General features: G+C 43.5%; 1 protein-coding gene across 1 annotated transcript in view; it reads left to right on the plus strand.

Moving 5' to 3' along the window:
- Nucleotides 1-24,701, plus strand: part of KIF5C (kinesin family member 5C) — an 82,303-nt gene that overhangs the window by 52,117 nt on the left and 5,485 nt on the right. Inside the window, exons 12-25 of the mRNA XM_071435497.1 lie at nucleotides 2,197-2,372; nucleotides 4,586-4,654; nucleotides 8,068-8,274; nucleotides 9,097-9,243; nucleotides 12,127-12,315; nucleotides 13,356-13,473; nucleotides 14,092-14,168; nucleotides 15,155-15,264; nucleotides 16,038-16,139; nucleotides 16,716-16,776; nucleotides 17,114-17,185; nucleotides 17,694-17,798; nucleotides 21,855-22,071; nucleotides 23,007-23,120. Coding sequence (XP_071291598.1) covers nucleotides 2,197-2,372; nucleotides 4,586-4,654; nucleotides 8,068-8,274; nucleotides 9,097-9,243; nucleotides 12,127-12,315; nucleotides 13,356-13,473; nucleotides 14,092-14,168; nucleotides 15,155-15,264; nucleotides 16,038-16,139; nucleotides 16,716-16,776; nucleotides 17,114-17,185; nucleotides 17,694-17,798; nucleotides 21,855-22,071; nucleotides 23,007-23,113 — 1,757 coding nt within the window. The 3' untranslated portion in view covers nucleotides 23,114-23,120. The remainder of the gene's footprint in view (nucleotides 1-2,196; nucleotides 2,373-4,585; nucleotides 4,655-8,067; nucleotides 8,275-9,096; nucleotides 9,244-12,126; nucleotides 12,316-13,355; nucleotides 13,474-14,091; nucleotides 14,169-15,154; nucleotides 15,265-16,037; nucleotides 16,140-16,715; nucleotides 16,777-17,113; nucleotides 17,186-17,693; nucleotides 17,799-21,854; nucleotides 22,072-23,006; nucleotides 23,121-24,701) is intronic.

A 24,701-nucleotide genomic window follows, 5' to 3' on the forward strand; every position in this document is an offset into this window, starting at 1 on the left:
TCCTCTGGAAGGATGGAGGCTGTTTACAAAGGGACCTGTCCCAGCAATCCTACCTTGGACAATATTCCAGCAGGACAGCTTATTCCAGGAATTAAGGATTTATTCTACAAATTAAAAGGGTGTCAGGGAATGGGTGAGCTGAGCATTTCAGCTTCCAGGTGCCCAATTTTTCTGTGTTTTACAGGCAGGAGGTTCTCATCCAATGAATGAGAAATGAAACATTCCTTTTGGGAATGTTTAATCCCAAAATGTTTATCCTGGTGGATTCTCCACAGGCTGAGGAACATTTTTTGTGTAGAAGGCCCTGCCTTCTAACCAAACCCACCTTTCCTTCCCTGCTTCAACAGCAAAAAATCAATTCCCATTTCCCTCATTAATAATAGAAAATGCCATCAAGCCTTCAGAAATAGGGCAGAAAACATTTGGAGTCAAGTACCTTGAGAGAGGTGATGCTGCTTGGTTTCAAATTCCACTTTTTCCATGCTTTCAGCTGGGAAAAAAAAAGTCATCTTGTGCTTTTTCTTGCCCTTTTTGTTTTGCTCTGGGGCCTCACTCAGCCTTTCTGGGCTTTGATCTATTGGTCCTGTTGACCTGCTCCCCTGCCTGTGAGATAAATTGGCAAGAGGAATGGCTGGCAAACTTTCAGGAGCTAAAATATTGGAGTTTTTTCCTGGAAAAGGAAAAAATCTTCTCCCCTTCCCACCCCCAGAGAAACCTGTGCAGCATCCAGGGGCTTCCCCAGCCTCTGGTGAGGGTGGGTTTAATTTCTGCCATGAGCAGCTCACCCATCCCTCATCTCTGAGGCTGTCATTGTAGCCCAGGGCTGCTCCTGAAGGAAATATTCCTTGGGGAGAAGATTTTGTAGGGAATTGTCTGCTGTGCACAGGCAACCTCTGGAAGTTGGTGTTTGTGCTGGAATTTGCAAGGTAAAAGTTGAATATTGTTTTAAACACAGCTGTGCTGGTCCATCCTGGAGCTGGAAATCCCTGGAGGAAGAGATATTTAAATGCCAGCAGATTTTAGGCTGCAACTTGGGGAGGTTTCCCTACTTTTTTACACCTCTGTTAATCCATGGAGCTAATCCTGACTATCAAGGGAGTGAAAGGAGAGCCAGGAGTTCTGTGCTGTCAGTGTTCAACTTGCTGCTGGATTTTATGGGATCATCAAGGTTGGAAAAGACCTCACAGAGTGCCTGTGATGCCTTGTTCAGGCTGCCCTGGAGCAGGGGCTGGGCAGAGTCCCAGAATAAAGCAGGGATTCATTCCAAGCATCTCCTCCATGGATCCCCCTTGGGCAGCACCAGAGCCCAGCCAGGGCTGCACCCAAGATGAACCAAAATGGCCCCAAAATGCACCAGCGCTCCCGGGCTCTGTCCCTGGGATCAGTTCTGCTCCATTTGCATCTTGCAGTTCATTGTCCCATTCCAGCTTTAGCCCCTGCAGTCCCACCCTGCTTGTTTTTCTCTCTCCAGCCCACGGGGTTTGTTGTAGTTGAGACAGGGACAGTCCAGAGCAGCACACTCCATCTTCAGAAGGCTTCAAACTGTTTTTATTATATATTTTTTATTGTTTGTATTTTATTATATATCTTTTTATGCATGCTTTTTATACATTCTTACAAAGCTCAGAAGTTTACACTTTACTCATTGGTCACAAGAAACAAACAAAGTGCTCATTGGAACAGGCAGCTGCAGGTTTCTCTTATTTATCCTTCTTTCCTTCTTGGTTTCTATGTCAAAGACCTTGGTAGAAAATCCTTTCAGGGTTAAAGATGGATCCTCTTGTCAAACTTCTCTGTGGCTCACAGGAGCTGCTGTAAAACCTCTTCCACAGCTGTTTGTGCTCTTGGGAGCACCAACCTGAGATTTGGCTCATTTGTCCTTGGGGCCCAGCTGGAGCAGGAATTGTTTTGTCTCCCTGCTCTGTGCACAGAGCTCAGCACCGCTGAATGTGAAGCTCAGAGCTGCACCTAAAGCAGCACAGAGCCTGAAACACATAAAATCTGAACCCTGAGGCGTCACAGGGAGTTTGCATTTCCATGGGACCATCACCCTCACGAGGGCGGCCACCTCCCCACCTTTTCCTTGTCATTCGTATCCCTGGAAGTGGCACAAAGCCCTTCCTTGACCAGGAACGCCCGTCCTGGAGAATCCCTGGATTTGGGATTGCAGGAATTTCATGAGCTGTGTCCCTGCAGGAGAAGCTGTGCCTGAGGAGGAGCAGATCAGTGCCAAGGACCAGAAGAACCTGGAGCCTTGTGATAACACCCCAATCATTGATAACATCACCCCCGTGGTCGCCAGCATCTCCACGGAGGAGAAGCAGAAATATGACGAGGAGATTGCCAGCCTCTACAGGCAGCTGGATGATAAGGTGGGAATGCTGGGTCCCAGGTGGGAATGTTGGATTTCAGGTGGGAATGCTGGATTTCAGGTGACAATGCTGGATTCCATGGGGGAATGTTGGATCCAGGGTGGAAATATTGGATTCCAGGGTGGAAATGTTGGGTTCCAGGGGGGAATGTTGGATTACAGGGGGGAAAGTTGGATCCCGGATGGGAAAGTTGGATCCTGGGTGGAAATGTTGGATCCCAGGGTGGAAATGTTGGATCCCAGGGTGGAAATATTGGATTACAGGGGGGAAATGTTGGATCCCGGATGGGAAAGTTGGATCCCGGGGGGAGTGTTGGATTCTGGGTGGGAATGTTGAATACCATGGGGGAATGTTGGATTCCATGGGGGAATGTTGGATTCCATGGGGGAATGTTGGATTCCAGGGTGGAAATGTTGGAACCCAGGGGGGAATGTTGGATCCCAGGGGGGAATGTTGGGTTCCAGGGTGGGAATGTTGGGTTCCAGGTGGGGATGTTGGATCCCATGGGGGGAATGTTGGATCCCATGGGGGGAATGTTGGATCCCATGGGGGGAATGTTGGATCCCATGGGGAATGTTGGATCCCATGGGTGGAATGTTGGATCCCATGGGTGGAATGTTGGATCCCATGGGGGAATGTTGGATCCTAGATGGGAATGTTGGATCCCATGGGGGAATGTTGGATTCCATGGGGAAATGTTGGATCCCAGGATGGAAATGTTGGATCCCAGATGGGAATGTTGGACCCCATGGGGGGAATGTTGGATCCCAGGGGGGAATGTTGGATCCCATGGGTGGAATGTTGGATTCCATGGGGAAATGTTGGATTCCATGGAGGAATGTTGGATCCCAGGTGGGAATGTTGGATCCCATGGGTGGAATGTTGGATTCCATTGGGGAATGTTGGATTCCATTGGGGAATGTTGGATCCCATGGGTGGAATGTTGGATCCCATGGCAGGAATGTTGGATTCCAGGTGGGAATGGACAATTCTTGCCAAGATTTTTGTATTTTTGCTCTATTTCTTCTAGCTGTGTATTTTTGCTCTATTTCTTTTTTTTGCTCTATTTGTGTATTTTCCCTTCTATTTCTATTGTGAACTCGAAAACGTTGGAAAATTCCAAATACTGCATAAAAGCAGACCCTGTAGGCTTTCCACCCCTTCTCCCTGTGCAGACAGTGTTTGGGAGCGCTCTCCAGGAAATCAGAGCCAAGTTTTCTGATAGTTTTAAGTCCTTTTCTTCAGTGATTTGTGTGTAAAATCCCTCAGCAAACTGTAATGTCATCTTGGAGTCACCGGGGGAGAAAAAAACCCCTAGAATGTAAAGGAAAACACATCCCCATCCCCTTTTGCTCGTGTTGTTGGAGCTGCCAACACAGCCCAGAGGGCTCATTTATTTGTTTATTTCTTTGCACAGCTTGAGGGACACCAGTGGCACTTAAAGCTCTCAGCAATTCCCTTCTCCAGCCATTAAGAGCTTTGGCTTGTGGGAAGATGAAAAATGGAGGGGGAAAAAAAGGCCCAGAAAAAGCCCATTCACCACCCTGGATGAGAGCAGCAAAAAAAAAAATAATAAAGGGCAGCTCTCATCATGAATCAATACATCAATACTCAGTTTTAAAATTCACTCATAATTAGCAGGAAAATAGCAGCAAAAAGCCCAGTGTGTCCTTGCCTGTTAATATTGAGGTTTGGCTGTTTGTGGACACAGAAAGAGCAGTTTTCTGTAAGAAATGACAGCTTTTCTCTGATTGCACTCCCAGCTTTTACATATTGATCAGGAAAAGGAAAAAAAAAAAATCAGTCATTGTTTCATTTTCCTCATCAAAAGCAGCAAAGCCCAGGAAATTATTCCAGAAGGAACTGGAGCAGGTTTGAGGTTTTCCCTAGAAAACATGGGAAGCATAATTTGAGACAGGACTGTAGGAAATGAGAAGATATTTGACCCCAAACAAAGGGATCCCCAACCCAAAATATCACCATTTATACCAGTGGTAACAGCTTTTACAGCAGAGCTCTGTGTATATTTATTTATTTTATTTATGGTATATTTATGTATATTTATTTATATATATTTAGTTTTATCCCCCCTCATACCACTCAAACATGCGCAAAGTTTTATTCCCCTTTCTTTCCTAGAAAGAGGAAATAAAAAGTGATCAAATGAGAGCTGTGAAAAGGAATTAAAAATCTCCACCCCCGTTTCATTGCAGGATGACGAAATCAACCAGCAGAGCCAGCTGGCTGAAAAATTAAAGCAGCAAATGTTGGATCAAGAGGAGGTAAGAAACTAAAATAAATAAACCAGCCTAAAAAATCCCTTTACATTTTGCTGCTGAGCCCCTTGTTTAATGATTCTGTCCCAGCTGTTCTTATTAGCTGGCTGAAATTCAAGTGGAAAAGGTGTCAGCCAGGCTTAAACTTGAAATTTCATAATACTCTCATTAAGCCTTGATAAAAGTCCTTGAAATAACAATCCTTCCTGCTGGGAAGTGATGCTGGAGGCCCAAGGTAGGAGAGGGGCCAGGAATTTTCACTCCAAATGTGATTTTTGATGTGTCTGTGCCCATTCAGGTACTACAGGCAGTTAGAGATTTCCTGATATTAAATTGCTAATTATCATTATTTTGGCCATTAGAGACAGCAATCTGTGAGATGGAAAAACCTGATAATTGGTGCTGCCCCAGATTTGCTGTAAAATCTTGGATTGCTCACTTCAAACATTTGATTGCATTGTTTCTGTCCCTAAAATGAATTTTTGTTGGGTTTGGGATGGAGAACGTGATCACTAAACTCAGCCAAGCCATTCCCTTCTATGAGGAGTTCTGAGGATGCAAAATGAGGCAATAACACCCAGTTCCCCAAATGTTGCTGTGATATTTCTTAGGAATTGCTTTTTTTGTGTATCCAGGCCCTCAGAAAGGGTTTCCAAGGTGTTATTAGAGAAAAAAACAATTTATGAACATGTCTGCTGTTCATCACAACAGGCAGGGTTCACCTGCCTCCTCTGGGGACTTGTCCTGGCTGGGGGAATCTCCAGCTTTATTTTATTTTATTTTATTTTATTTTATTTTATTTTATTTTATTTTATTTTAATGTTTAAAATTTTATTTTATGATGAAGCTTCTCATTCTCTTGCCACAGCTTGATTTGATTGCCCTGTGCTGGGGCTACACAATTAACAACAACAACAATAATAATAATAATAATAATAACAATAATTTAAAGGTGCATATTAATAATGCACTTGAAGCACATTTTTATATATTTATAGAATATAATAAATATAAATTATTTGTAATATATAATAGTTATTATTATATAATAATGATAATGTATGTTATGTTATATAATAATATATTGTTTATTATTCTTCTTCTTATTATTATTATTAGCTTTATTAGCTTTATTTTATTTATTTATTTATTTTCTGATGTGTATTATGATTTTATTTGTGTCACCTCACTTCTCCCATCTTTTTCACATCCCTTTGCTCACCTGAGGCTGAATTTCCCCCACAGTTGTGCCTTGGTTTTGTAGTGATGTGCATCCCTCCTGTTTGGGAGCAGAATTATTCCTCACCCTCCCTGTTCCAGTGCCACCTCTGGAAGATCAATCAGCTTTTCAGCTTTTCAGTCCCCATTTCCTCTTTTTTGTTTTATTTTTTTTCACATTCCTAGTCCAGCTTTGCTAAATTCCAAAATCTCTGCGGCTGGTGCTGTCCAGAGCCTTTTTCTGCCTGGTCCCAGCTCTTGTGCAGCCCTTACCTTGGGAGGAGAAGGTGACATTTTATTATTCAAAGGTGATATTTCATTATTCAAAGGTGATATTTTATTATTCAAGGTGTTTTTCCCCACATCAGCTGTCCCTGGAGATGTGATGAGCTCACTGATCCACCAGCAGCTGCCTCACTCTGCTCCCCCTAATTAACCAGCCCTTATTTCTGCTTGATTAAGCCAGCAGGTTAATTATAAACCTGCTGCAGATGAGGCTGATTTTAGGGGGATTTTTGGTGCCTTTTCTCCTCTGGCTGCTGCTTCAGGTGGGTGTTTTGGGGGATTCTGGAAGCTGCATCCCCAGGTGGAACAGATCCATGGAGTGCTGCAGTCGTAGGCCTTTTCCCTTATTTACAGCTCATCTTCATTCTGTTTTTTTGGTGGCTTTTGAGAAGCTTGCTCCATTTTTCCACACCATATCATCCAGAATCTCCTTGTTTATGCTGCAGGTGATGCCCACCACTTCTTGAAGCCACGCAGAAAATTTCCCAAGTAAATGTAAATAATAGCTCCATCTGTGTTTAGCAGGAAGATGATTTGAAGCTATTTTGTTGTTTAAATATTTACATGCCATCTGGCTCTGGCAATCCAATGGCTTTTTCCATAACGTGAGTGCACTTGTGAGGCTGCAGCATTACCAGGGAGATAAATTTCCCTTGCATCTGAGGCCTCTCTGGGCACGTGCCAGCCTCCAGAGCTGCCTGCCTGCTTTCCTATTTTTTCACGAGCACTCTGAGCCAAAAAAAACCCAAAAAAAGCCATTTCTTCTGGGACATTCTGCTTTTTGGGTGGTCTGCTTGACAGAAGTGGGTTTATGGTTTTTGCTGGGGGTCTCACTCAGGTGCTGGGTGGGCAGATCAGGAGAAATCCACCCAAAACTCTTCAGCAGGGAAGGTTTTATTCCACTGTCTACAATATTGTACCAATCCATAATCCATATTTCTTGGGAAGTGGTGAATTCTGTGAATGAATGCCCAAACTTTGCTCTTGGGATGAGCGTGAGGCCCTCCCACAACTCCTGCACTGCTTTTATCTGTTGTAATTCCCTATCTGATCTTTTTGTGCCATGTCAAGCCCTGGTTTTGTTATTATTCTTGAAAGTGCAGTTTTAGCAATAAATGTTAGGTGTCACTTTGATTTATTTTCACATCATCCTGCAGTGCAGGGCTGCTGGTGGGGCTGGGGTTGTCCTGAGGACACCACAGCTGAATTTTCAAAGCTTTAACATCTCCCTGAGCATTGCTTCAAGGGCAAGGGACAGTGACCTCCCACAGTCACTGAAACCTCAGCAGCAAGCAAACAGCAAATTTAAGAAGTTTTTCAGCTTGGAAACGCTCACTAAAGTGTGTGTGTGTGAAGTCAGTATTTTCTTCTGAGATTAATATTTTCCCTCAGCAAACAGGAGCAGCTAATCTGTCCTCAGCATCATCCTGCAGATGATAAGTGAGAATAATCGTCTTAGGTTTGCTTATCAAAATATTTCTGTGAAGCCACGAGGTCTCTGAGGCTGCCTCAGAGAGCCCTTTTCCCTCAGCTCAGCTCAGAGCCCTGAGCCTCTGGTGAAACATTTTACTTTGTGGGATTTTTTTTTTTTTTTGCTCTGAGCTGCAGCAGTGGATTGAGGGCAGAAAATGTCTTTGGAGCTCTGATACTGCTTAAAGTCAGTTTCTCTGCCTCAGCCTTGGGTCATAATAGGATTTGATGAAGATTTTTCTCATTGAAGTTCAGAGCTTTTTTTTGTGCTTCCTTCAAATGCTTTTATGCTGGAACTGCTGCTGTTTTCAAGATTTCTCCCCCGCTGCACGCGCGATTTGCGCTCACTCTTTTCTCCCCTCTCTTTGCCCATTTTTCTCCTTTTCAACGTTGCCTTTTGAAGGAGTTTTTGGGTCACTTAATGCTGCTGTGATATTCCTCCCCAGCTTTTGGCCTCCACCAGGAGGGATTATGAGAAGATCCAGGAGGAGCTGACCCGACTCCAGATCGAGAACGAGGCGGCCAAGGATGAGGTGAAGGAGGTGCTCCAAGCCCTGGAAGAGCTGGCTGTCAACTATGACCAGAAATCCCAGGAAGTGGAGGACAAAACCAGGACCAATGAGCAGCTGGCAGATGAGCTGGCACAGAAAAGTGTAAGAGCAACTTCTTCACCCTCCTGGTTTTCTCTCCTTGCTCCCGAAACATTCCCAAAAAACCTGCTGGTGTCACCCTCTCTTCCCCGTCTCAATTAAACAACGGAATTAAGGGGATTCAGAAGCTGCTCTGTGGAAGTTGGTGGCAGATTGTGGCTCTTGCAGCAAGGGACTGGATGTGAGAAGTGGCCATCCTGTGTTTTGGATATTTAAAAGCTGTATTTTGCCAAGAGAGCTGTGAAAATCTGCCTCGTGCAAATGGCAGCATTTTGTGGTTTTCTGGACTCTGTGCTGTGGAGCTGGGATTTTACAGGGAGCCAGGGGATCTCAAGGAAGGAATCAGGGAAAAAAAATTAATCGGCTTTTTCAGCTCTGATGTGTCCTGAATCTTAAGCAAAAAATGGGATCTGAGGAAAATCAAGATTGGTTTAGTAGCTTAAAGCATCCTTTTTCCCTTAATTCATTACACCAACTTAAGGAGCTGTTGTTAACAGATCTGTTTCATTAAAGACTTTGTTATCTCCCCCAGTAAACCAGATTACCACGAAATCCATTGGAAAAAATTGAATTTTCTATCCCTCTCTACCTATTTCCCTGTGATTAACCTCCTTTGATGTATTATGCAAATCAGATTCTTAGCGGATTTGCTACATTTAATAGATCTAAAGTAGCCTTTGGTGGCAAGTGAGTTGTGAAAGTGGATTATGCCAAGGTGGAACTGGATGTGTCACTACATTGTGCCAGCAGCCATGAGGAAAATACCCCCTGAAAAGTGCCCAGCCTGCAGTGGGGAGGGTAATTCTTGTTTTTAAACCTTTCCAGAGCGCCCTGACAGCGACCCAGAGGGAGCTGGGCCAGCTGCAGGAGCTCAGCAACCACCAGAAGAAGAGAGCCACAGAAATCCTGAACCTGCTGCTGAAGGACCTGGGGGAGATCGGGGGAATCATCGGCACCAACGACGTCAAAACCGTGCGTGGGCTTTGCTTTGAGCTTTGAGCTTTGTGCTTCCCCAGCTCCTCCTGCAGGGAAACACCCCAGCAAAGCAGGGAGTCCCAGAGGGCCTTGCCTTGGGGGGCACTTAAAGCTCTGCTGGTTCCAAATCCCCTTCCACCATCCCACATTGTCCCATCCTGGCCTTGGACACTTCAGGGATCCAGGGGCAGCCCCAGCTGCTCTGGCAATCCCAGCCCAGCCAGGAATTCCCAATTCCCAGTGTCCCATCCATGCCTGCCCTCTGGCACTGGGAGCCATTCCCTGGCTCCTGTCCCTCCATCCCTTGTCCCCAGTCCCTCTCCAGCTCTCCTGGAGCCCCTTCAGGCCCTGCCAGGGGCTCTGAGCTCTGCCTGGAGCCTTCCCTTCTCCAGGTGAGCACCCCCAGCTCTCCAGCCTGGCTCCAGCCCTGGGAACATCACAGATGTGGAATGTGTGGATCCAGCCATTCCCAGGACACTCTGTGTAAATCCTGGCTGAGCACACAGGAGGACACTGCAGAGCTCTTTGTCTGCCTGGGAGTGATGCCTTGTGAAGGCTGACCTAGAACAGGGACTAGACAGAGCTAAAGAATAAAGTAGGGATTTATCAAGAGGCCAGCTCAGTAAATACCCCAAGATTTCAGAATAACAAATAGGAATAATAAAGGAATAAGAAATCCCCTCCTTGAGGACTGGGAATTCATAAAGGAATGAGAAAATCCCATTTCTCTGCAGGGCAGCTGAGGTGTTGAGGCTGCAGGAAAACCAGGGAGGGGACAGGTGACAAAGCAGGACAGGGATTGTGACAGAGGAGATCCCACAGAAATGGGGGTGATGCCTTGTGCAGGCTGCCCTGGAGCAGGGGCTGGGCAGAGTCCCAGAATAAAGCAGGGATTCATTCCAAGCATCTCCTCCATGGATCCACCTTGGGCAGCACCAGAGCCCAGCCAGGGCTGCACCCAAGATGAACCAAAATGGCCCCAAAATGCACGAGCGCTCCCGGGCTCTGTCCCTGGGATCAGTTCTGCTCCATTTGCATCTTGCAGTTCATTGTCCCATCCCAGCTTTAGCCCCTGCAGTCCCACCCTGCTTGTTTTTCTCTCTCCAGCCCACGGGGTTTGTGCTCTTGGGCTGAGATTTGGCTCATTTGTCCTTGGTGCCCAGCTGGAGCAGGAATTGTTTTGTCTCCCTGCTCTGTGCACAGAGCTCAGCATCCCCTCATATGAAGCCCAGACTTACACACTAAAGCAGCACAGGGTCTGAAAAATTTAAAAGCTAAACCTGAGGCATCAGGAGAGGCTCAGTGCCTGGGCTCACAGTTCCCACAGTTATTCCCAGCTCAGTTTTTGGGGCCAGAGCCCCTCTGGGAGTCACTGAACTGATTAATGAGGGGTCTGAATTCCCTCCAAAACAATACACTCATAGCCCAACTCTTTCCCCAGCTGGCAAGACCCCAAATTCCCAGAATATGAAAATATTGGCTTCTGAGGTGGCCAATTTTTGATCTGAAGTTTGGTGCACATTTTGGTCAGCCCTGCTTTGAGGTTTGCCTTTGTGTGGCTCTGTGTGCTTTGGGGATACGGTAGAGGAGGTGGCTGCTCACTTTGTCACATTTGTAGAAGAACAAAATGCTGATTTCAGAGAAAATATTTGTATGGTCATTGCTAAATGGCAGCGATGGAAACTTTCCATGGCCTGGAAAAATCTCCTTGGTGGTGTTAATGCCATCCTTGTCTATTTAAAACCCCTATGAAAAATAGCAGTGCTCGAAAGTGGCTAAGTCCATTTTTGAAATGTATGAAAACTCCTTGCAATACATTTTTGTTACTTTTAGTTCACTTTTTGTTGACGCCCTGCCAAGGCTCTCTTAGGCCGGCAGGAGCTCCAGCCTGTCCTGCTGCAGGGGACGCAATCCCTGCTGTCCCCGTGGCGCTGCAGATTCCAGCCTTTGGAGATGTCACAGCAGCCTCTGGTGGCCGCAGGAGCAGGGACTGGGACAGGAAATCTTTGCAAATGGAGGCAGAGGCAGTTTGGTACAAGTTTTTGTAGGAACTGAGATGTCAGCACTTCAGGGGACAGCTGCCAGTGGAAATCAGGCCAGACTGAGGAGCTTTCAGAGAATAATTTCAAATTTGCTGGCAATTAGCATCTTTTCCAAGTGTGTCTAATCTCAGAGCAGACTGAAAATTTTGGAAGAAGTGTCATTTTTCAGGATTTTTGGGACAAGAAGCAGCACATGTTCCCTTCCCCTTGGCAGTGCTGGGAAAAAAGGGGAAGCAGATGAAGTTGAGCTGGGTTACTGCTCAGGGAGAACCTGCACAGCTCCTCAGTGGAATATCCTGAGCTGGAAGAGATTCACAGGATCAGGGGTTCAGCTCCTGATCCTGCACAGACACCCCAAAACCCCACCCTGGGCATCCCTGGAAGTGCTGTCCCAAATGCTTCTGGAGCTCTGGCAGCCTTGGGAATGTGCCCATTCCCTGGGGAGCCCAGCAGCCTCTGGGGGAAGAGCCTTGCCCTGGTATCCATCCTAATACCTGGATATGATATCCCTTCACACAGATGTGAAATATCCAATGTAAACAAAAATAAAATATACAAGATAAAAGGACAAATCAAACCAAAAATTCTGAAGGAAGATGTCTCCTTAATGTAATAAGCACTTATTGCTTTGTGAAATGATCCCAATTCTGATTTTTTTGTCTTCCAAATCCAAGTTTTAAGTTTCCAGAAGTAACTTATGCTCTTCTCCCCTGCTCCAAACTCTCTTTCTGAAATGACCCCTGGCCTGTAAAGCCATCCCAGAGCCCAGGCCCAGCCTGCAGGCTGGTTCCCAGAGCGGGAGCAGCTCCGGGTGCCAGCAGCATCCCTGTGTGCTCAGTTGGCAGATGTGAACGGGGTCATCGAGGAGGAGTTCACCATGGCCCGGCTCTACATCAGCAAGATGAAGTCGGAGGTGAAGTCCCTGGTGAACAGGAGCAAGCAGCTGGAGAGCGCCCAGATGGACTCCAACAGGAAGATGAACGCCAGCGAGAGGGAGCTGGCGGCCTGCCAGCTCCTCATCTCCCAGGTGGGTCTGCTCCTGCCTGCTCCAGGCCCTGGGGCCTCCAGCTGTGCTAGAGGCAGGGTTTTGGGATGAGGAGAGAGATGAGAATTTGGCTTTGAGTTTTCAGAAGGTTGATTTATGATTATATTATATTATATTATATTATATTATATTATATTATATTAGATGGCACATTATATTAGATGGCACATTATATTAGATGGCACATTATATTAGATGGCACATAATATTCTATTCTATTCTATTATATGGCATTATATTATATTATATTCTATTCTATTCTATTCTATGGCATTATATTATATTATATTATATGGCATTATATTATATTCTATGGCATTATATTATATTATATGGCATTATATTATATGGCATATTATATGACATTATATTGTATGACATGACATTATATGATATCATATCATAGCTTATCACATTATATGACATTATACTATATTATACTACGTTATACTATATTATACTATATTATACTACGTTATATTACATGATATGATGTTATATTATAGTATATGCTATTATGCAGTATTATATATTATAGTATATTCTATTATATAGTATTATAGTACATTATAGTATATTATAGTACAGTATACTATATTTTATTTATTATTTTATGATATTATATAATACTATATAGCATAGCATATCACATTATATTACATTATACTATATTATATGAAGTGATATGATATTATATGATATATCATGTTATATTATTTTACATTCGATTACATTATACTATATTATACTACATAGTATTGTATTTTATTATATTATACCATATTATACTACATAGTATAGTGTAGTATAGTATAGTGTAGTGTAGTATAGTGTAGTATAGTATAGTGTAGTGTAGACTCTCTCTTAGCTCCTTCCCAGCCATTCTGCTGTGAGTTCTCCCAGCCATCCCCTCTGGGTGTGGAAATTCTCTGTTCCCTCTCCCTTCCACGGGCCAGTTGTCCCTGATCTCCCAGGGCAGGGCTGCTCTCCTCCTCTCTCACGGCTGTTCCTTGTCTTTGAAGCATGAAGCCAAGATCAAATCCCTGACAGACTACATGCAGAACATGGAGCAGAAGAGGAGGCAGCTGGAGGAGTCCCAGGACTCCCTCAACGAGGAGCTGGCCAAGTTACGTGCTCAAGGTACAGCTCTGGGTCTCATCATTTCTGTCTTGGGCCACTCAGTTTTGTGTCTTAGTGACGTGAGAAACTATTAAACCCCCACACAGATCCTTTACCAAGCAGCACCAATCAGTCTTGCTGAATATTCTGTTAAATTCTGCATTTCTGAATTTTAATATTCTAATAATTCTAATATTCTGTGAAATAAGGATTTAGCTAAATTTCAGTTGTCCCTCTGCAACATCCCTGCCTCGTTCCAAACAAAGCTGCTTCCCTCAGATGTGCACAAGTTGTGTCTTTCCCAGCTGACTTCACTTTTAAGGCTTGGTTTTCCCCTTCCAAGTGAATGTGGAAAATGTGTAGGTATCAAAAGAAGCTCTTGTAGCTTTGCTAAGCTCCTGAGTTATATCAATTTATAACCTTGCAGCCTTAAAATCATTCTGGATTTCTGCACAAGGGATTTTCCCTCTCTGAGGGAGCAGCAGGTGGGGACAAGAGTTTTTATTTAAAAAAAAAATAAATTATCATCTTCTGCATTGTTAGAACAGAATCTTTATTCCATATCCTGGAATAAATTAAATTTAATTTTAAAATCTAAAATTAAAAATTAAAACTAAAACTGTTTCCACCTTTAAACAGAAAAAATGCATGAAGTCAGCTTCAAGGACAAGGAGAAGGAGCACCTGACACGACTCCAGGATGCAGAGGAGATGAAGGTAGTTTGGCACTGTGGAAATTTTGAGGGAATTTCTTGGTGAGATTGTTCATTGGGGTGGAATTTTGTCTTCTTGTTCACATGGCCAAAAATTACATTGATTCACCTCTGTGTTACACTAAATTTTTGCTGCTGGAGCTCTGCTGGAAGTCAATTTGCTCAATAGTGAATGAGGCTGCTGGGGTTAATATCATTTAGGTACTTATAAATTTGGTTTTAAAAGAGGCTGCTTCCCCAAAGTTCTGCTGGAATTCTGATTATCTCCTGGAAATAATAATAAAATACATAAACCCGTTTTCTGGTATTTTTCCTTTGGAATGCCAGGAAATGTTTGCAATAATGAGTTGTTCTGATGGGGTTGCACACTGCAGACAAGGAAAAATAGAGTTTTACAAGGGCAGTAATAGAGGTTTGCCAGCTGCAGAACTTCTCCCTCCATCATAAAAATTTTAAGTGATGAAAGCAGTTGTAAAGTGATGAAAGCAGTTGTGATTAAAGTGGTTGTACCTTACAGCTCTGAGGAAAAAAGCAAAGTTTGTGCTAGCAGTCTAAAGACACAAATTGAGTTTTTGCTGTTGCTTGAGGCATATTTACTCCTAGAATTTAAATTTAAATAATAATTTCAATAGCAGGGCTGTGGATAAACAATTCTCAGAGGTTTGGGTTTTATTTCTGTCACAGGCAGAGCTGTACAGGTATTTTCTGAGTGAATAAACAGGGGAAATAAGAGAGGATTGGTGTAAAATCAGTGGCATTTGTGGCTAAGCCCTGGGTTTTCATGGGTACTTTTTGCAAGAAAATGAGTCAAAATTGTTGTTAAAAACGGAATTAAAAGGTTGGGTGAGCAGGGACAGAGCTCAGTGCTGACAGAAGGAAACGCCAGGCAGTTTCCTACATGGATTTGGTGTTTTCCCTCCAATCCAGAGGCTGGGTAAGAGGGAGCTGTGTGTCCCTGGGCTGCTCTGATTCCCAGCTCTGTGTTTGCAGAAGGCTCTGGAGCAGCAGATGGAGAGCCACAGGGAAGCCCACCAGAAGCAGCTGTCCAGGCTGAGGGATGAGATCGAAGAGAAGCAGAAAATAATCGATGAAATCAGGGAGTAAGTTCAGCCTCTCCACCCCTCCTCTGTCCTGGGATGCTTTGGGCTTGCTTTTGTTGGGTTTGATTGATGTTTCTTTGCAAGTTCTGCCCTTACACGCAGCACCAACCCTGCAATTATTTTGCAGGGTGGATTACAGTGCCTAATTCTTTATTGGGGAGCTTTAACAAGGCCATAAAATCATAGGGAGTTTATAAAAAAGGGTGATGTTGCACCTGCAGGTCAGGAGGTGAGAGGAGAGCAGGTTTTAAAGGATCATGGAATCATTTGGGTTGGAAAATCCTTTAAGGTCATTGAGTTCAGCCACCACTGAACCACGTCCCCAGGAAGGTTTTGAGATTCTCACAGCAGCCAGTGATAGTCTGGCTGACTCCAACAGCTCCCATTTTCACACATTTTTATATTTTTTCCTCACCACCAATGTGACTCTGTTATGCTTTGCTCCTGTGTCCTTCTTTTTCTAAAATCTAGGCATCATTTTATCATATTTATTGTGTATGGCCAAAGATTAATTGTAGGGAAATGAAGAAGCAAGTTAGAAAGATGCCAACAACAATTTGGGTCCTCCTTACAGGCAAACAAAACAAACCACTGGATTTAGCTCTCCAATATTTTAAAATAATGTCCTCCAGGTTTTTTATGCTTCATTTCTTCCAGAGTTATTCAGTAGAGAGTTACAGCTTTACTTTTCCTCTGCCCAATCCCATTTTGTTTGTGGAGATTTTCCCTCCCTTCCTCCTTAGCTGGGCTGACTTTTCCTTTCACGTTTCCAGCATGAACCAGAAGCTGCAGCTGGAACAGGAGAAGCTGAGTGCAGATTATGATAAATTAAAAATTGAGGACCAGGAAAGAGAAATGAAACTGGAAAAGCTCATGTAAGTGCACAGTTTGGTATCCCTGAACCTCTTCATGTGTGGAAAATGTGCTAGGGAGAGGGATTTGTGTTGGAATATTCACACTGAAAATATCTTTTTAGTAGGAAAGTCAGCAGGAGATACTAATAAATAATTACCAATTACTCTCTATTTTTATACCACAGGGTTTTCAATAGTGGCTTTGATAACTACAAAAAGAGTTCATTAGAGCTCTGATTTTATAAAATATTCCAGCAAGTCTTAAATCTCTCATTCCTTAATACACAGCAAAAAAAGCATGAAAGATGTTGGGAATTTTTTTGTGCGGTTTGTTGATATTTTTGGGGGTTTTAAATCAGATGTTTGAGTAAAAAGCCTTTCCTGGAAATGAGAGAGAAAAATCCCATGTGTGGACACAAAGATGGAGGTGGTGACTCAGCCCTTCCAGGTGATAAATTTGGATATTTGGGGCAATCAAAAGTATAATTAGAGATGTGAGATTTGCTGCCACCTGCAGATTTGCTGCTCCAGGTGGATGCTGTTGATTCTCCTCTGTTTATTGTGATTGATTCGTGTTCCATGTTGTGATCTTTCCAGACTCCTTAATGATAAAAGAGAACAAGCAAGAGAAGACCTTAAAGGGCTGGAGGAAACAGTGGTAGGTCTTAATTACACCTTATTCAGCTTTTCCCCCTATATCTGTATACCCTGGTGATACATTTTTTAATTTTTGAGTAAACAGCTTTGAACTACCTAAACTAAAATTAAAAAAGGTTGTTTTTACCAATTTTGGAGAAATTGTTCTCTTCAGTGTGGTTTTGGGGCTGGGTGGGGTTTATTTTGTGGCATTCAGAGTGATTCCTAGAGAGAAAATCCAGAGTTCTTTTCTCCTGTTACCAACTCAAATCCAAGGAGAACTTTTACACCAGAGCATCTACTGTGTCCTAGTCATTTGTCCTTTTCTAAAAATTATTGTTTTGTTATTTTTATTCCAGGCCAGGGAGCTTCAGACTCTTCACAATCTGCGCAAGCTGTTTGTCCAGGATCTCACCACCCGTGTTAAAAAAGTAAAACTCTGCTCTTTTAAACCCAAATCTTCTCCTTTATGTACAGTATTCTTGTGATTTGCTGGAAGCCTTTAGTGCATGCATTTACAAAATGGGATAATGTCTTTTTTAGTAGCAGTGAGAAACAAGATTAAAGCTGTTCTGATGTCTATCAGCTTGTATTTGGTCCTAATTTGATAAGGAAAATGTTGGTGGGTGAGGGAAGTGAATTTATCCAGTACAGTTCAACTACAAAATTCTCAAAGATGATGAGCTTCAAAAATTATTTAGTGTAACTGGATTTTCCTATTCAGGATTCCCCCATAATTGTTCAGTAAAAATACCTTGGGTTTTTTTGTGTAAGGGGAAATGCGATTCCTAAAAATCAAACAAAGAGTTAAAATAATTTCTCTTAAATTTGGGGCTCAGTAAGACTTTTGTGCCTTTGGGGAGCTCAGATTTGCCAAAGAGCTGAGCTTCCCCTTGAGTTTGTGCCTGGCTTTGCTGAGTGCTGCAATTTTGTGTGCAGAGTGTTGAACTGGATAGTGATGATGGAGGTGGAAGCGCTGCGCAGAAGCAGAAAATTTCCTTTCTTGAGAACAACCTGGAACAACTTACAAAGGTTCACAAACAGGTAAAGGCTCCCTTTTTCCCTCCCTTTTTTCCCTCCCTTTTTCCCCTCCCTTTTTCCCCTCCCTTTTTCCCCTCCCTTTTTCCCCTCCCTTTTTCCCCTCCCTTTTTCCCTCCCTTTTTCCCTCCCTTTTTCCCTCCCTTTTTCCCTCCCTTTTTCCCTCCCTTTTTCCCTCCCTTTTTCCCTCCCTTTTTCCCTCCTTTTTTTCCCCCTTTCCCTTCCTTTCCCTTCCTTCCCTTCCTCCATCAAAACTTGCACTTTTTGAATGCTTGCAAGGGTAATTTTGAAAGGTAACCTGTGCTGTCTGAGGAAAATGTACCCTCTAAACTCCTTGGAATTAGGAGCTGGAGCTGCTCTTCCCACTCCATGTACTTCTAGGAATGTGGTAAATAAGGATTTTTTTTTTTTCTGTGAAAACACATCTGTTTGGCAGTAGGAAATACATAAAAATAGCTGTTTTCTGGATGGATTGTGCATCCCCAATTTGACTCCTGCCTGAAGCTGCTCAGAGGCACCTTGGAGGTGGTTGGAATGGATTCAACCAGCAGAGTTTTCAATGAAAACAATGGAATTGGGGTTTTCTGTGCTGCTGAAGGGCTGGTGCCTCCCTGGGGTGCTGAGGTTGGTAATTTCTGGGCCTGTCCATTTGTGTGTCCTCCCTCCTTCATGGAATTCCAGTTTCATACGATCCCAGATGTGGAATTAAAGCCCATCCAGTCCCGTCCCTGCCATGTCCCACAATTTCCACTGTCCCAGGATGCTCCAAGCCTGGCCTTGGACACTTCCAGGGATCCAGGGACAGCCCCAGCTTCTCTGAGCACCCTGTGCCAGGCCCTCCCCACCCTCACAGGAATAATTCCTCCCTAAAATCTCCCCCCCCCAACTATGCTGGAGCTGTGTGCCACTCTTCAGGTGCACACACAAAGCACTAAAGCTGTTTTGATTTCTTTTTTGAGCAGTGGCATTACACTGTGCACTGCACTCTCCCAGAGCTGTATTAGTGACCCACACTCCCACATTTGCTTTAATTACTCCTGTGGAAGTGCCCAAAGAGCAGGAAGTGCTGGACTGTGACAAGTGTCTGCTAAGGTTTGGGGTTTTCAGATTCTTAGGGAACAGATGGTTTCAAGACCTACTTTCTAAATGTGGAAACTGGGACATCTTCAGAGTGGTTTTTCTTTTACCATTTTGCCTTTTTTTTTGCACTCGTTTCATGCATCTGCTGGGTTTCAAATGTGGATTTTTATAGCTCTCATTAGCGTGTATTTACTCAAAATCAACTTGGAATCCACATCTTGTAGGAAACTTGCAGAGAAAAGTGACATTGGACTTGATACCATCCTGCTTGGATTTTGTATCACAACTACTTCACACAACAAGGGTTCAGCACTTGCAGAAAAAGCACATTGTGACAATGTTTTTTTAGCTTGTTTGTGTTTTTCTCCAGCACTAAGCCTGGCCCAGCAGGTGTTAAAATGCTCTGATTGTTAAACAACATGTGAATGTCAGGACATGCTGTTGCTTTGCTGCATTATTAATGTGGTTGTTAATCCATTTTTCTCTCTCCAGAAGAGGGAGAGTCACTCCTTTGGAGCAGATTTCTGTTGACTTCCAGCAGTGGTGTAATCTGTTCAGTGGAAATTGTGCTGGATTTTCTGCCTGTTTGCATCAGTTTTGTGTTTATTAAAAATCAATCCTCTCTTGGCTGTTGCTACATGGGAGGTCAGATGTGATTTGTATAATTGATAGACCTCGCTCAGGTCCATGTTAAACTGAGGAAGTGCACCAATTCAAAGTTGCATGTAATCATTATATTTGTAGTTACAGGCCTAAAAGTGATTTCTCAGTGAAGTTCCCAGTTTTCCCACATGGCTGAGTAGGGAACACACAGGTGAACACATCAGAGCCACTGGAAATGACGAATTTGGGGTGATCCCTGGTGATGTCTGTAAGACATATTCAAGCATTCTTATTTTAAAATAATGGGGACCACGGATTTGCAAAATCCTGGAGATTTCTGTGTCATGAGGAAATGTAGAGTTTCTGCTGCAGTTTTTGATGTGTAGAGAAGCAAATCTGGCTGTCAAGTGCTCTGCAGTGGCAGGCTTGGTCCTGGAGTCCTCATCTTTCAGGATCAGCTCTGTGGAATCTTGTTGAATGGAATAAACTCTATTTTTCTTTGCTCTTTCTGGACAGTTTAAATGAATATCAGTCCTCAGCCAGAGAAGTGAATTTTGTGAATATAGCTGAGCTTGGACAATGCTCTCAGGCACAGGATGGGAGTGTTGGGGTGCCCTGTGTGGGGTAAGGAGCTGAACTTCATCCTTATGGGTCCATTCCAGCTCAGGACATTCTAAATTTCTCTTTAACTTAGGATTTTTACATTAATTTCTGGAATAAACCTGTTTAATTTTAGTACATGGCATATGGAGAGCACCTGGTGACATTTTCTCTCTCCTTGTGAGGTTACTTTTCCTGCCATTTTTATGAGGAGATTTTTTGCCAATTTCTTTAGACCTTGTGGGCCTTTCTTTAGACCATTCCAGCTCAAGACATTCTAAATTTCTCTTTAAGATTTTTACATTCATTTCTAGAAGAAATCTGTTTAATTTTACTACACCTGGCATGGAGAGCAACGCAGTGGCATTTCCTCTCTCCTCATGAGGGGATTTCTCCTGCCATTTCTCTGAGGAGATTTTTGCCACTTTCTTTTGATCTTGTGGGTCCATTCCAGCTCAGGACATTCTAAATTTCTCTTTAAACTAAGATTTTACATTAATTTCTAGAATAAATTGGTTTAATTTTAGTACATGACATATGGAAAGCATGGTGGTGTTTTCTCTGTGAGGCGACTTTTCCCGCCATTTCTCTGAGGAGATTTTTGCCACTTTCTTTTCACCTTGTGGGTCCATTCCAATTCATGATATTCTAAATTTCTCTTTAACCTAAGCTTTTCACATTAATTTTTGAAATAAATCTGTTTAATTTTAGTACATGACATATGGAGAGCAACTGGTGATGTTTTCTCTCTCCTCATGAGGTGACTTTTCCCGCCATTTCTCTGAGGAGATTTTTGCCACTTTCTTTAGACTTTGTGGGTCCATTCCAGCTCAGGACATTCTAAATTTCTCTTTAATCTAAGCTTTGCACATTAATTTTTGGAAAAAAATCTGTTTAATTTTAGTACATGACACATGGAGAGCATGGTGGCATTTCCTCTCTCCTCATGAGGGGACTTCTCCCGCCATTTCTCTGAGGAGATTTTTCCCAATTTCTTTAGACTTTGTGGGTCCATTCCAGCTCAGGACATTCTAAATTTCTCTTTAATCTACGCTTTTCACATTAATTTTTGGAATACATCTGTTTAATCTTAGTACACAAGGAGTGTAGAGCAACTAGTGGCATTTCCTCTCTCCTTGTGAGGGTTTTTCCTGCCATTTCTCTGAGGAGATTTTGACCACTTTGACCTTGTGGGTTCACTCCAGCTCAGGACATTCTAAACTTCTCTTTAACCTAAGTTTTTCACATTAATTTCTGGAAGAAACCTGTTTAATTGTAGCACATGACACATGGAGAGCATGGTGGTGTTTCCTCCCTCCTTGTGAGGGCACTTCTCCCGCCATTTCTCTGAGGAGATTTTTGCCAATTTCTTTAGACTTTGTGGGTCCATTCCAGCTCAGGACATTCTAAATTTCTCTTTAACCTAAGCTTTTCACATTAATTTTTGGAATACATCTGTTTAATCTTAGTACACAAGGAGTGTAGAGCAACCAGTGGCATTTCCTCTCTCCTTGTGAGGGCTTTTCTCGCCATTTCTCGGAGGAGATTTTGACCACTTTGACCTTGTGGGTTCACTCCAGCTCAGGACATTCTAAATTTCTCTTTAACCTAAGTTTTTCACATTAATTTCTGGAAGAAACCTGTTTAATTGTAGCACATGACATATGGAGAGCATGGTGGCGTTTTCTCTCTGTGAGGGGACTTTTCCCGCCATTTCTCTGAGGACATTTTCACCCCTTTCTTTTTACCTCCTTTAACTTTGCACCACTTTCCCCACAGCTGGTACGTGATAATGCAGATCTTCGTTGCGAGCTTCCTAAGCTGGAGAAACGCCTTCGAGCTACGGCAGAGAGAGTTAAGGCCCTGGAGAGTGCACTGAAGGAGGCCAAGGAGAACGCCATGCGCGACCGCAAGCGCTACCAGCAGGAGGTGGATCGCATTAAGGAGGCCGTGAGAGCCAAAAACATGGCCCGGAGAGCACACTCTGCCCAAATTGGTGAGGACATGGAGCTAAAGGGGCTGCCCACATGCTTCAGGCTCGGGCTGGTTGCTGGGGGTGGAGTGGAGGGAGTAAAACATAGGGGCTGCTTCTCCTTTGCTGCACAGGAATCTTCAAAGGCCTCGTTTTTTCATGGAATTTGCCCCACCTCAAGTTTAAAGAGGCTCTGCTGTTCCACTGGGTAAATAAAGGGCATAATGGGTCTTGTGTGCCCTTCTAGTGACCTGAAAACTTGTCTCCTTAAATTAGTCGCTCACTTTCTTCCTCCTCCCCCTACACGCTCCCTCTCTGCTTTCATTCTTTCCTTGCCTTTCTGGACCTTGTCCATTTCTCTTTTTTCCCCCTGATTAGTCCTCCATGTGATTTAATTCCAAAAAGTCTTCCTTTGTGCTTCAGATATTGATATATCTCCGAGGCACAATGCAATGCGTGCACACAACAGAGGAATGGGGCAGTTCTTGGAATGATTTGTTGGGATTAAAAAGGATAATGGTTTAGATGGAGATGACAATACTGGGGTATTAAATCCTGAGGGAGAATCACCCAGCACAAAGTGTCACCTCCTGAATGCTTCCTCTTGTAGGGAGCCATCCAAGCTTTGTCTTGACATCTTCTGGAATGGTGTAAATTGGACATAAAAAGTGCCTCACTGCCCAGCAAGTGACTTCCCTCTGCTGTTGGACAGTCCATCATTTTTGCAGATCCAATTCATGGGAAGGTGGAAGGGCTCTGCCAGCAGGAAAAAGGATCTGCCAGCAGGAAAATGGGTGTTTTTGCTGTTAGCCAAGGCAGGAAGTGCTGTGTTCTGCACAGCTGGATCAGAAACCACTGAGTTGGGAAACAATGGGGTTTCCCTTGGAGGAGAAGGGGAGGTGGGAAGCTAAAATGGGAAAGCTAAAATGTCCTGTTTGGTCCCTCCTTGCCCTGTGCAGCCAAGCCCATCCGCCCTGGTCACTACCCAGCGTCTTCTCCGACGGCCGTCCACGCCATCCGAGGGGGAGGCATGTCCAACTCCAGCTACTACCACAACACCAAATAAACGAGAGGTAAGGCCAGAGTAACTCACTCACCTCTTCTCCCACTGATCACTCAGTTCCCTTATATTTCATCTCGCTTTTAGGAGACCCACAGTAATTTTTTTTCTATTTTTAGTAGTTGTTTGCTGATAATTACAATACTTGTTCATTTAGTGCCTGTTAAGAGGTTTTGCCAGCTGCTGAGGAGAGGTTTTATTTTAATGACTTAGCACTTTTAAGTTTTTTAAAAGCTGCTGTGGTAAATCTGAACCAAAATTCACCATAGAGGTATGAAACTCATGTAGTAAAAATACAGATCCAGAGATTCCTTCTGCCAGCATCATCTTCTGCTTTCTGTACCATGGATGTGTTTCCATGTTGGGATATTCCAGCCTGGGATAAGGGTAGAGCAGCTTTCAGTGGCAGCATGAGACATCTCCAGATTTGAGTGTCACCATTTGGCACACTTTGCACTCTTAGTTTTCTTCATGGAAAAAAAAAAAACAAACCAACACCCTAAATATATTGCTTTAATTGCCAGGGCTTGAGAGTTTCTCCTAAGCAGAAGATGAGCAGCATATTCCCAAGAGTCTGTTCCATGGACTCCATCCTCCTATTCCTTTCTTTAAATGCTCATTGGAGGAGAGATTTTATAAATATAATATATATATTATAATATAAATAAATGCTTATTGGAGAGATTTTCTATCTGCATTATTTTAGATGATCACTTTATGCCACAGACGTGCCAAGAGCCGGATGGCAGCGAGTGGCTGTGAAAAGCAGCCTGGGGACAGCAAACTTGTCCCTCCAAGTCTGGCTTTTTGCCTTCCTTGAGGATTAATTCTGTCTCACAACTCTCTTCATGGTCTGTGGTCTCCTCGAGGCATTCTTGGGTGTTTTTAGCTTTTTTTGGGGAATGTTTCATGTCAGGCTTGCATGCCAAGCATCCATCACACCACACTCAAGCTGTTATTGTGCTGGGGGATTGTTCCTGCTCATTGTGTTTGCCATGAGCTTCCAGCAACAAATATTTCCTCTGTGGATAAATTAGGGCAAGGCTTTGCTGAATGGTTTTGTCCATTCTAGTCTGAAATTGGCTTTTCCACCTCAGGAGTGAGGTGCCTCTGTCCATCTGCTTCATTGCATTCCCATCTCTGTGACCTGGCAAAGAGTGGGGTACAGAGCCTGGTCAAAGATTTCCAAACATTTCTTGTAACAGCTACTCTGAGGGGAAAAAGCTGCCACCTGCCTCAAATAAATGCACCTTTAATTTACCAGCTGTAGTGAAATGAAGAGTGAGACTCAAACAGGCCACAGTTGTCCATTTTATTAATAAAATTGCCACACTTCAAACCAGATGGGTTTGTAATAACAAGGCAGGACTGTGGAAGTCAAGAAAAAGCAATCAGGAGGCATAAAATACTCAACAGATATTTCAGATGCTGAGGTTTAGATTTGAGGGCTGTGGAGATGAGCAGGTTCAGGCCATGTTGCAGAGGAGCACCAGGGAAAATGAGGATGCAGAAAAAGAGATGGAAGATCTCAGGTGAAACTGGATAAAGTTACGGACTTGGGGTTTCTGGAAAAAAAATAGGAAAAAATCTGGAA

This window comes from Agelaius tricolor, unplaced genomic scaffold, assembly GCF_023055355.1.
Source record: "Agelaius tricolor isolate 1412-34295 unplaced genomic scaffold, bAgeTri1.0.p SCAF_10, whole genome shotgun sequence".
NCBI classification, from domain to species: Eukaryota; Metazoa; Chordata; class Aves; order Passeriformes; family Icteridae; genus Agelaius; species Agelaius tricolor.